Raw genomic sequence first — 14,568 nt, 5'->3', positions numbered from 1 at the left:
AACCGTCTCAGCGGCGGTAGCGTCGGCAGCTTGCTGGACCATGGCCCGAGTGCCGGACAGTGAAAAGTGAAACCCGAGAAACTAATAACGATCGATAACGCAACATTATTCTCTTTTATCATCAGTCCGACGGTGGACCGACAAAATAGTCCGAAAACAAAACCGTTCTTTTATTCGTAGTATTGGTATTAAAACCGTGATTATAGTTTTTTTTTTTTTTTTCTCTCAATTAAAATGGTGAACAACAATAATAGTATTAACATGTAGTATTGTTAACGATAAAAAAAAAAAAAAAAAACGGTCGAATAACGACGACGTAAACACGGTATTGCGAACAGTATCGATACGATTATAATCGCGGTTTTGTAAATCGACGTCGATTTTCCTCCCCGTCACATTGTTGTAAAATTAAAGAACAATAACAACCGCAGAGGAAGCTACACGGGGCGGGGGGTGGGAGGCGGTGGGAGGAGGAGAGGACGGTTGCAGTCAGCTGCGCCCGGTGGACGGTTCAGAAGGATCGGAATAATCACCGCCTCCCGCCGAGCCGAGTAAGCGGGCCGCTAGCAGATAGGCAACCGGCACCGGTACGGTCGTGTCTCGCGTGGTTGTCGGTCGTGCTCGTCAGCGATTCAGAATTCCCCTGTTCAGTCATTCGAACGCGGTTCGCGCTTCGTGTCTGCCGTTGCGGCGCCGTGTCATTCTATCGCGACCAATCGATTACGTAATAAAAATAGTTGTGAGGTGCGCCCGGCGGACGGTCTGTACGGCGTGTGGTTGACGAGTTGGTTTTTCAGTTCTCTCGAGCCATGACGACTGGTCTTGTCGTCGTCATTCTGCCACAGCCTTTGTACGAATAACCGACAACTATGGGAGCCAAAGTGTCCAGAACCGATTTTGAGTGGTCGCCCACGGAAGAGCCGCACGCGACGCGTAGAAAAGAGATTTTAGGTTCGTATCTCTACACGTTCTAGACTTGTGTTCAATATTATCTGTACGTCGTCGCCAATATTTATCGCTTTATAGGTACCTATATACTTACGCATAATACCATAAATCTACATTTATGTTGTGACCTTAGCCCTTAGGTAATTAGGTTGGTTGAGTGTTGAGTTAGTTATAAAAAACACAATTTTCTAGAAGTACTTTTATGCTGTTGGTAGTGTATTTCTGGTTTTTTTTTTTTTTTAAGGAAAAAAAAGTTTGGTTAAAATTTAAATTATTTCCGTCTAATCCAACCCTTTATCATATAATTGAAATACAATTCTAAACTTCAGTGTAGAAATATGAATTATTTAAAAAAAAAATATAATACTTCAGTATTTTGAAAATATTACTTTATTTTGGAATTGATGTACATTAAATAAGTTCATTTCTGCAATAAAAATATATTATATGTTTGTCAGTAGAAGAAAATTAGTTAATTTTGAATATCACTATGTGTAAATGTATGCTATTCAATTTGTTCAATTAAAATAGATAGTTTATAATACATTATTAATTTTATTTTTAGATTGAATAAAAAATGAGCATAGGTATTTGAAATAAAAAAATAATTGAATAGAATTGTTTTTTTTCAATAAGGTTTATTGTCAATAAAATTCTAACTTAAAATTTAATTATTTATAGAGTTAATTTTTTTTAATTTTCTAGCCAAATATTGTTGATGGACAATTTTAAAACTAGATATAATTGGGCATATTCATGAGTCATAGCTAGGTACCTTTAAGCTTATACTTATGTTTTTTTTGTTATTTTAATCATTAAATAATATTTAAAAATTATATATATGATACCTAATATATACCTACCAGCCTAAATCAAAATTAATGAATTTTAATATGTTTATTATTAACAATTAAAAAAGCCATAAAAATATCAATTGCTTATAAAGCTATAAAATAATATAGATTTTATATTTAATCATATTATATATTTACAAGTTATGTAATATAATATTATCTTGAAACACTTTGCTTATTTGCTTGCGTTTTATATACCCAAGCAGGAAGTTGTGTCTGTGTATAATTATACTGATTAATAAAATAACAAATATGTATTAGTTACAATCACTCTCGTTTTATATTATAGGTAGGTACTGTATTGTGAATTAAAACCTTAGATGAAACACAATTTAAAAATATATTTTATTAAAATATTATAGATCCTTTACCATAAAATATGATTACATTTAATCAGTGGTGCCGTAAGTTTTTAAAATGTGGTCGGGCAATTTCTAAACTTTGAGGCCTCAATACCCATTGGTGTGAAAAACATTTTCAATTAAGTAAAAGGTGGAGGATAAAAATAAACATTTACTCATAACCTTAATATGGACTTTGGCGCCACTGCATTTAATAAAATTCAATAATACTAATTTATATATATAAACACATATTATAATATCTATTAATATATATTTTTGAAATTAGACAGTACATTACAAGCATATTTGTGTGACAATTAATTTAATTCAAAAATATTACTCTGTCAAATAAAATTAATTATTTAAATTATCAATTTCCATATTATGTATTATTCTTGGCAGCGTTATCTCTGTTGAACATTGACATCAAACTATAAATCATTTAATTATGTATAGAACATTTTATCAAGGATAATCATTTTTAGTTTTAGTTGAACTATAAATGTATATCTCAGTTTTATTAAGAGTTCAATCAAATTAATATTGTTAATAATAATATAATATCCATGATAAAGTTTGAAATAAAATCAATTAGTTGAATATTACTAAGATTTATTTTCTTATAAATATAATTGATTATAATTATTCGAGTAAATACTATTTAAAATTTATGTTTATATTTATTCATTTATTTGTATAATGTAGAGGTCTAAGGTATAATAATAATATAATATTATATAATGATTTTAGAAAACTGTAATTCTTCATAGTATAAATAACTTAAGAAAAATTCAAAGAGATGTACACAGTTGACTAGATTACTTTTATGCTATATAATTAGTACTTAAGTTAAGTAATTTTACTCTTTTTGTCATGTCATAAGTTGTGCATGTAAATTAAGTTTATTGAATTTTAATATCTGTGGTATGTTCATCATAATATGTGTTGAGTAAATTAAAAAAAGTAAAGTTATTTAATTTTTTAATACAATTATAAGTATAGGTATAAGTATTAAATTTTAAATCTAGGTACAGTTGAGTCACGATAACTTGAAGTTATACTAAGAAGGGAGATAAAAATTGCTTTGAAATATCTAACTTGAATTTATATTAATTTATATACAATATATATTTCTAGGGGAATAGAAAAAAATTCAAGTTGTTAAGTTTTTCGAGTTTTCGCGACTCCACGGTATTTGAAAATTGCAAATATCTTATAACAATTATAAATTTATGCTGAAGTATAATGTTTAAATAAAGATGTCTTCAGAGACATTTCATTGAATTAAATTTTTCCCAAATAAAATATGTTAATCCTATTAAACTAATTAATATTCTAAACAATTTTTAATTATTGAGTATGGTAAATATAACAATATTATATATACCGAGTGAAGTATTATTAATTATAGGTACTTAATATGTACTACACTAAATTATGCAACCAATTATTATACATTTTATTTTCCAATTATGTAAATTTTTTGTAAATTCAAATTTAGTGATAATGTTATTATTTGATTCCAGAAAAGTACCCAGAAATCAAGAAACTTTATGGCCCAGATAAGAATTTTAAATGGATTGTTGTAATTACTACAATATTGCAGTTAGGATCTCTTTTTTTGATTAGTGATTTAAGATGGCCAACTGTTATAATATTAGCCTATTGTTTTGGAGGTGTTGTAAATCATTCATTGATGCTTGGTAAGATATGATTTACTAATATTGATTATAAGGTGTTTGTTTAATTATTTTTTACTGCTATATTGATTACTATTTTAATAAATATTTTCAGCAATCCACGAAATTGCCCATAATATGGGATTTGGACCAAAATATCCAATGTACAATAAATTATTGGGTATGTTTGCTAACTTACCCATTGGTCTTCCATTCTCTGTAACTTTTAAACACTACCATCTAGAACATCATCGGGTAAATAATATAATTCATCAGTAAATTATTCATAGTTTACTATAGGTGATATATTTTACACTTTCTTATAAATATCCTATAAATATATTTTTAAATATCTGTGTCTAATGTAAAATCTATAACTACCGTTCATTGTTTGATAAAAAAAAATATATTCCAGAAATTTCTTAAATTATCTTTATTTATTTGCGTACAATATATTTTGCACTATGCATTTTTTAAACCAATACAATTTAATTTACATAATTATTTTATTATATACAGTACCAAGGAGATGAGAAACTTGATACAGACATACCTACATATGTTGAAGCAAAATTATTTAATTCAACATTTGGAAAGTTTATCTGGGTATTACTGCAGCCATTTTTCTATGCTTTAAGACCTATGTTTGTTTATCCAAAAAATCCAACTGCACTTGAAATCATTAGTGTTGCTATTCAGTTAGCATTTAATTATTGGGTATATTTATATTTTGGTAAGCTTATTGTATAAAAACTGAACTTTAAAATGTATACAAAATTTTTAAGTATTATTTATTTGATAATTTTGTATAAATAAATTGTTAATAGGTACAAAAGTAATTACATATATGTTAGCTGGTTCATTGATGGCAATGGGTCTTCATCCAGTGGCAGGTCATTTTATTTCCGAGCATTATATGTTTCACAAAGGATATGAAACATACTCATACTATGGTCCATTAAATTTTATAACATTTAATGTTGGCTATCATAATGAACATCATGATTTTCCATTTGTTCCTGGTTCTAAACTTCCGCAAGTAAGTGTCAAAAATAATTTCTTAAAAACAATAACTAACTATATATTGCTAACTCAAACTTTAATATATAAACAAAATTTTGTTGTAGTTTGTATTCTCATCAATTTTAATAGTCAATTATACTTATTTCATTTAAAATTAATGTTAATGAAGAATTAAACTTATCTGCTAATTTATTGTTATTTTATATTTTTTAGTTATATGATATGCAATATTTAATGTTTCAAATGCTTAATTATATTTTAATGCTATTTTATTTCAATTATTTTATTGTACTAAATTATTTTAAAATACATTCATATAATTTAGTTTTGTACATAACAATTATTTAATACAAAATAGCAACAATTTTAATATATTCTTACACACCAACTTTCTATATTAAAATATTTAAAAATATGTTCATATATTTAGGTCAAGAAAATTGCACCAGAGTTTTATGATAATTTACCTCAACACCATTCATGGACAAGCGTGTTATATGATTTTATAATGGATCCTAGCATTGGACCATATGCACGAATAAAGCGTAAACATAAAGGATTGAAATTTTAAATTATTTCTTATATATAAATTAACTGTAATCTGGATAAGAAAAGCCATAACTCAGTTTAAGCTCTCTATTTTTTGTTATTAGTTTAAAAAAAAAATAAAAATTTTAAAATTTAATTTGCCAAAAAATGTTTTTTTTTTTTCATTATTATTCTTCTTATTATTAATACATTGAATTTATCAAGAGCTTTCTCAATATTGTCCATAAAAACCAATTTAATAATTGTCATGGTCAGTTAAATGGTCCTTAACCAAAATTTATAATGTATTATTTTATTTTGTTATCTACGATAATCACTTATTTTACTGTTTGTTTAATAATACAATTATGATTTTTGTTAGGTTTTTCCAAAAATAATCTGTAAATAACAAGTATTAACTTCAAAGCATAAAGTTTTTTATTTTTTATTGTTATGTAAGAAGTATGAATATTAATCGTTAATAAATTTTAAAGGTAAATTTAATAATAATGTATGAAAGTAGATGTATCAATTATATGGTTACTAAATTTAATCAAATAGACATTTGATATCCAACTATTAAAAATAAGTTAGGTATATTGATGATTCCCACCAAAAATATAAAAAAAATTATTCTACTTATTAATATTTAATAACCTATCTAAAAAAAACATTAAAATATGCTAGAATCAATTTACTTCAAAAAGAATATATTTAATATATTATATATGATAATTAAATATTATACTTATAATTATTATTATAATATTCAGAAAGATGTTGGTGACTTTTGGACTTTTGAATAATCATTTTTATAGTTGCAACTTTTAAAAATATATCAACATTTTACATTAGTTTTGTCTTTATTTAATAATTATAATAATATATTATGAGTTTCCATTTTAACTATAATGTTCTAATTAAAAAATGTATGTCAGTTTCTATTTACATTAGTCTGATTATATTTAATCATATTTTCAAGTCATCAATATGTTTAATTTTGCAACTATTATGTAGTATACATTTTTACCTCAAATAATATTGATGATTAATGAAAAAATTATTTTATTTATCAAAATTAATTCACATATTTTATCATTAGAATTAATAGAATGTAAATTTTTTTTTTAATTAGTTACACTACAAGGAATTCATCATTATCTATTTACTTAACATGGCATTTAATGTTTCTAGTATAACATGACTGAAACTTAACTTAGTTATACTTATAATGAATATAATTTTAACATTAAAAAAAATGTATTATAATATTTTTTAGGTAAACAAGTTAGCAGAACAATACATTTTAGTAGTAGATACTACTTATGATTATTTTGAGAACTATTTAAATTGGAACCATTTATTATGTACAGCTTTTTTTTTAATTGCCTTGTTGTATATTGTATGTAATAAATTGATCAATAAATACCAAAAATATTATATTAACAATTAAGAACCAAAGTCTAATACATTATGGCAAGTTCCTTAAACAAGAATATTAAAATATTATTTATTTATTAGATAGTTTTTAATATTTATAGAGGAATTTTTATGAAATTACAGATGAAGCAACTACCAATATGCAATTTCAACAAATTATATTATAATTTCAAATTAAATCAGTACAACTCTTAGGAACTCAACAAAAATAAATTGTAGAATTTCTCTTAAAAATTTTAGTATATTTTTTTTTTTTAGTTTTAATTAATTAGCATCTACCATTAATATTCATACATTATGTACCTATTATTTATATTGTTTATACTACATGGAACTAACTATATTGTTAATAACTTATAAACTAAAATGCTTAATTTTTTACTTATATAATATGAAAAAAATATGTGATATTTTAAAACTTAACATTATTATATTATTTTTGTTTATTAAAGTAAAATTTATTTTTTAAATTGTTTGTAACTTATATTTTAAGTTTCAGTTCCTGATAATTCATTACCTATATCAAAATAAGTTCAACATATAAAATTGCTATATTATTTGATTTAATAATTTTATAGTGATGTACAGTTATTTTTTAGTGTGTGATTAGATCCCATGTATTTGTAATAAAATAAATTTAAAATAATTTAGTAATTTGTTTGTGTATACACACACACAGTTTACTTATAATTCTATAACAATTGTTTGTATTATAAACTAAGGAACTGTGTAAGTGGAACAACAAGACATAATTAAATTTCCACATAGCTCATCGGGACTAAGAAAAACTACTACCTAGTGAAGAACTAGATTACACATTTTTTTCACAAGTTATGTGTATTTGTATTCTGAGATATTGGTCAATATTGAGCTATATCTCTTATTGGTTCTATTGAAACATTTGAAACTAAACTTAAATTTGCTTTTTTGTGTGGAGTTCAGAGAAAAAAAACAATAGTGCCCTCTAAAGTATATATTGGTACACATGTAAATGTCAACCAATTACCTACTATAATTATTAAACAATAAATATTTTATTTCATATACTTATGATATCAAACTTATATTATTTTTCATAATTATAAAATAAGGTAAGTAGGTTTCTATCTACAGTTTTTGATTACAAATACACTATTTTTAAATTTTAATACGTATTGCAAGTTATATTTATCATTTATGTATATTTTACTAAGAATTTAAGTATAGACTTTAATGAAAATACTAGAGTATAGAGTATAACTTGTTTATGGTCGCAATGGAAACTATCCACAAAAATGTATACGGAAAATACGATGAATATTCCCACTAGAGTGACAATAATTCTTGGCAGAGAGCCTTATTATTTTAATTTTAGAATAACGTCATTCGTTAAGTATGATAAATTTAATATATATAGGTAGTTAATTTAAGAGGTTATTGAACATCTACAGATAGGTAAGATGCAACCTATGGATAGACGTGTACGTATATATTATATATATCAGAATATTAATTGAATGTCATCGCAATGTATTATTCTAATAATATTATCTATTATGAAGTACATAATTCATATAAAATCATTTTTAAGCAATCCTAGAGTATATTCACGTATTACAAAAATTATAGAGGATAATATTTTTAAGGGTTTGACACATATATATATCGGTTTTATATATTTTATTTTAAACTAAACTTTAATAATAAAAATATAATATTGTATATTGAAATGTTTTTTAAATTGTTTTGAGATATTATTTGAACAAAACGATAAGTTTTATCCTCATAACTATAATATTTTTAATGGATGAATTTACTCCAAGATAATTGAATTTTATAAAAAAAAATATTTCGCGTGAATACGTTTCATTTATGTTGTGTGTGGACCAAAAAGAAACAAACAATGCGCTGTAGGTACGTCTATACTTACCTATTTAATATCACTACTTGTCATTATGTAAATGTTAAATGTACCCATCAATACATAATACATTAATCATCATATATTCATGTAGCCATGTAGGTGCTAGTCACTGAGTACACAATGCAATCACTTTTTTAGTTGGCAGTTGCAACGATAAATATATAATAGGTAGGTTATTAATTTATGTATCTATTAATTTTTTTTTTATGATTTTTGACTAATTTTAAAAGCAAATAATAATACAATATTAGACTTCACACTATATAGTGCAATGTTTATAGTTTAAATGTATAACAGTTAATCCAAACAAGCCATAAATCGTACTTAAATTTGGTGTAAATATTTAATTGCTTAATTTACTGTTATATTATAATATAGCCAATATAGGTATACCTACCTGCTACCTTTTTATTTATAATTTATAATAATAGCTAGGTATATCGTTTATATATAGTCTAGTAGGTATACACAATAAACCTATTATCTTGTATACAACAGGTCAACAAACAAATTAACGATGACATGTTCTTGTTTAAATATTTGTTTGATGTATTATATGGTGTGTAAATATATGTAATTAAAGATTAAATACCTAATACTTTACCTGTGACTTACCTATAGCAATATATAATAAACGTGGAAACTAAGTGTTCATAAAATGTCATGCTTGAATATTAAGATTATAGAGGACGTTATGCCCATATATCTTAATGTCTCATATATACTTTATATACCTATTGTCTTACTACTCGTATGATGCACAACATGGAAAATTTAGCTGTCAGAATAATCCATTTTACTTTGTTATTTTTAATATGAATTGACCTACCTACTATAAAATTTAATGATAAGATACAATAAAAACATCTAGTATGTGTTTTTTTGATGTTTTAATAAAATTAAAAATACAAGTATTTTTAACAATATTTATTAATTATTATTGTAAGTACCCCAAACATTACTTATATATTATATATATAGGCTGATGTTTTTAGTTTTTTTATACTTGTCTAGAAATAAAATCATAAAGGTCGTGTATGATATATATCTATAAATGTTTTAACACAATAGGAAACTATATTTAAAATGTTATTTTGTTAAATTTGTCATTAGGTACCTATTGTACATAATATGTATATATAAAGGTACATTTATTTATAAATTTGTGTACATTAGAAAAATAAATTAAAAACATGTTTTACTTTTTTTTTATTTAGCAAAGTTAGTATTAAATGAGTATCAGTTTGGCCGTTGGCCTAATAAAAGTACATTTGGAAAATTTTATGTATAAGCAAAAAATATAAGTATAATAGACGAATTTTTCATAAATAGGCACAGTGCGGTCAAATGCTTAGCGCCAATATTGATGTAGTGAATAGTGATTCAAAGTTATTTAAATAATGACATATTTTTTTACATAAATATAGGTATCGTATATGTCATATAATAATGTCAGATTTTAATTTACATTTATTTAGGTGCCTATGTTAATGGCCTGAAAAACTGCTATTTCCAGTATAATTGATATACCTATACAATTTATGATAGGTCACGTTTAATATGTAAAATATATATATATATATATATTTATAAAATAAATTGGAAACTTGTACATTAGAGTTATTCGAGAACACTAAACTAAAAAATGTAAAACGACGTTTATACAAATACCCCCACTAAAAACGAAAAATGTATCACCGGAAAGGTTTAGCCGAGTAGCGTCACAAATAATAATTGCATGCACAGACATAATTGACTCGCACACATATACACCATACAAATTACAAATAGATTCTTTTCTTCGGGTTAATCGCATATTTTATACAATAAATCAATATACGATTTGTGATTTATAATACGTTTAAAAAAAAAATGTATCACTGCTATAATATAATATATGTTACTTATTGACTTACTGTTCGTGTCTATACCTAGGTAGGTATATAATTTTTTCAGATTGTTGAATATCAACAATAGCTAATCATAAAATTAATTACATCTTACATATATTATTGATAGTATATTGGTATACATACTTATTTCTTATTATTAATATTAAATTATCGTGATTATTAATTGTTAAATATTTAATATTAGTGCAAGTAAAAGTGATATATACTGATATGTATTATAAATACTAGTATTTATAATCAATGGTTATAGACTTATAGTTTACTATGAAAATAAACTTAGCTAATGCACCGAATTTAAAATTGAGCAAGGTTGATACTTTTCTGTGCAACTAAGTTAGTTGAAGTAATATAATTACATGAGCTAATAATAGAAAATTAGGAATATTATTATTCATACAGAGCCTCCTCTTCTGTAGGTTAATCTGGAAAAAAATAACAGAAAAATTATTTGAGTATCAACGTGATTACATAAAGTTATGACTAAAAACAATATAAATACATTATTTTTAAATGTAAAAAAAATCTATTGACAAAACATATGAATAGAATATAGAATAACATAAGTATGTGTATATAATTGAGATAGCTATTGCCACTATTGCTACTGAGATGATTTTCAACGTAAAATTATTTTTAATTAAAAACTTGTGAATATAAAACGGACAAAATATAAAAATATAAATTATCAGTACTTCAAATTTTTGACAGTATGAGTTAAATGTATAGAAAATAATTAAAAATAGTATCATAAATAAATTATATAAAATATTGTTATAAATATTGGCTGACACACAGTCCCCACTTAAAATCGGTTTTTCTAATCTAAATCTAACATTGTATTCGAATTTAACACATTTGTCATCCGCGGTGTAGTGACCTATAAAGAATGATACGTACATTTGATACTTATTATATGGCAGATTTAGTTCATTGGACTCTGATTTTAAAAATCTATTTAAAGTTAATTAAAAAATATAGGTTCTATAAATGCGAATTTTTCATTTTCAAATAAAAAAACTAGCAAAATTCGATAAATCTACGAGGCTTTCACGTATATTTATTACTTTAGAGTAATTTTTAATCGTTTAAATGATTTTATTTTATTTATCTATATGGCCATTGAAAAAATATGGACGTATTATAAACTTAACTACGCTTAACATTTATAACAAAATTAAAAATCACATTTTATTTTCAAATATAGGTATAACTAGAGCCTCACCTAAAATTATTTTTTTATTCTCAACAATTATGACCGATTTTTGTACAGTTTAATATATTTTATTCAGTTATCAATTTAATAGGTATAATTTGTACCTTAAGAATGAGTCGATGAATTTGTACCTAATATCTATAAATATTAAAATGATTGTTTTTTTTTTGTGTTTGTAACTACTAAATATATACACGATAGTCGATAAATAGTTAAAATATGTTTTAATCTTCAACTTTTACGATGGTTTATGATAATAAATTGGATTCAGCTGGTACTTTTAAGAGGTAAAAATTGAAAATTCCTAATAAATATATAAAACCAAAAAATTAAAAATTGAATTTCTACGCTAAGCAAGTTTTTGACAAAATTGTATTTTTGGTATTGGTAATTTAAAAATGAATTATCATGGGTGATATTTCATTAAAATTTTATAGGTATATTAGCTTTTACTACATATGTTACAAATATACAATTTTCGAAATATTTTGACTCTTTTTGAGTTATTTATAAACTTTTAACATTTATGATTTTTACTTAGTTTATGGAAAATGTAATAGAGGGTTCTTCATAAGTTTTTAATATAACCATTAAAAAATATTAAAGATGTATATATTATGGACAATTTTCTTTTTAAGTATTTGACATTCATATTTCAACTAAATTAGTCAATATTATGAACATTTTCAAATTATTTTATAGTAATTATCAATATACATAATTATTGCTCGAAATTTTATTAAAAGCTTCGTCATAACTAGTTTATATTGGAGCCAAAAAATCTAAAAAAATATTCAAACCGCATTTTGTCATATGATGATCAAATTTGGTTGAAAACAATATTTAAACAAAAAATAATGATTTAAAGATTTCAATTTTTAACGTACGTTATTCAATTTTTGGTAGATACCTGAGATACCTATAATCGCAATGACATTTTCAAAACATCTATGCTAATTTTAGGTACGATTACTTATTAATAGTACCCGACTTGTACTTTTTTTTTTTACAGTTTGTTTATTACCTTTTGTGTATTGAAAGTTAAAATAAAAAAATTTTATTAATAATCAAGAATAAAAATTGCACCATATACGATTTTAAAAATAAAATAAAATATTTGTTTTCCTTAAACAATAGGTAGGTATTTACAACCATACAACAAATGTATATTATAAATATATTTTCATAGAAATATTTTACTTTATACCTAGTTTGATATTAAAATTGTATGCTATAATTCGGGCTATTATTAAATAAAAAATTTAATCAGCCTATTTTTACTAAGTGTATAATATTATATTGTTATTATAAAGTAATTTATTTCACTTTTATAGTTTTATCGTAATACCTACCAATACAGAAGGTTCATTTAATTTTTTTCGAAAACATTGCATTTATAAATATTACTATATAGGTATTTAAAATAAAATACTATAATATACGATCAAAGTTTGAAGTAAGTACCTATGAGGGCATGAGGCTATGAATCATTTAAACATCAAATGTTTGTCCAAATTTTCACTTATGAAAACGTCATATAGGTAGATATGCGTTGTAACGTTTTACTAACGCATAATTTTACGATATGTAACATAATATGGTATAGATATATCCATATTTTGGTTTAGCAGTTCCAGTTTAGTTTTTTGTTGCTATATTAGAGTAAATTGATTTATTTTTAAACTTAAAGGCATCTATAAGAATATTATCTTTGTTTTCCTGCTAGTGCAGTTATTACATTTTTTTTTTATTTTTAAGCGAAGTAATCGAATTATGATTATTATTAAATTTAAAACATTTTATTTAGGTAAATTATTGTAAAAACCCAAAGAGAAAACACAGATACCTACCTAATGTTCTTACCTTTAAGATTAATAATAGGTCAATTCATTTTAATATTTGAGCTAACAACAAAAAACTGGAACTATTAAAAATTTGTGTATTTTTTGTAACAAAATAAACTACTAGAAAAATCTTGAATTAAATTTTCAATCATAAGCCATAAAAATTAATGTTTTATAAATGTTAAAGAATTTAACTACCAATTACCTATACCTTTATATTTTAATTCCACAACATTTTCATATTACGTGTATCTATTATTATCTCTCGTTTTTAATTTGAAAAAATAACAATTTTATTGATTATTGATTTTGCGTAACAATTTGTGTTTTTTTCTTTATTTTTATTATTTCTTCAGTTATTTTTAATATTACTATAGAAATTGTTTACTTTTGACCTTATAATGCACCAACTAGAACCTTTGAAAATCGAAGTATTTTTACTGCTTAAATATTAATCATAGATATGGAAAAATACAAACACTCGCCCAGAATTTTAAATTCAAAAAATATTAATGAAATTATTCATAGCCTATATACGTTGTTCTAAAATATTAATAGTATATAGAATAAATAATAAATAATGTTATCACATTATTTAGCATGTGCTCACTTGTCACTTACTACCCCAGTGGATTGTATTAATTTTAATTATATTATTTTATAACACCCGACGCATATGGTATGCGTGGACTGTAGTAGATGAGTACATAAGATAGGTATGTAAATGGTCCGTCTAAGTACTTTCACCGTACACATATTTAAAGATCTTAATTCACTCAATGTATCAATTGATAAATAGAAAATTCCAATAAGATTTTGCATAATTATTGTTTACTTAAGTGTCATTTGTCAGTCAGCAGAATAATATCGGGTAAAAAT

At 24.1% G+C, this 14,568-nt stretch overlaps 1 protein-coding gene across 1 annotated transcript; it reads left to right on the top strand.

Moving 5' to 3' along the window:
* Window positions 1–560: 560 nt before the first annotated feature.
* LOC113556684 (sphingolipid delta(4)-desaturase DES1) lies at window positions 561–5,721 on the top strand. Its single transcript, XM_026961777.2, has 6 exons — window positions 561–951; window positions 3,673–3,849; window positions 3,941–4,080; window positions 4,345–4,558; window positions 4,653–4,864; window positions 5,279–5,721. Exons 1-6 carry the CDS (start codon window positions 870–872, stop codon window positions 5,417–5,419), a joined length of 966 nt encoding a protein of 321 aa, XP_026817578.1. The 5' UTR covers window positions 561–869; the 3' UTR covers window positions 5,420–5,721.
* Window positions 5,722–14,568: the final 8,847 nt, after the last annotated feature.

Source organism: Rhopalosiphum maidis, chromosome 3 (assembly GCF_003676215.2).
Source record: "Rhopalosiphum maidis isolate BTI-1 chromosome 3, ASM367621v3, whole genome shotgun sequence".
Taxonomy (NCBI): domain Eukaryota; kingdom Metazoa; phylum Arthropoda; class Insecta; order Hemiptera; family Aphididae; genus Rhopalosiphum; species Rhopalosiphum maidis.
The sequence above is the reverse complement of the archived record's forward strand: the minus strand, read 5'-3'. Positions and strand labels throughout refer to the sequence as shown.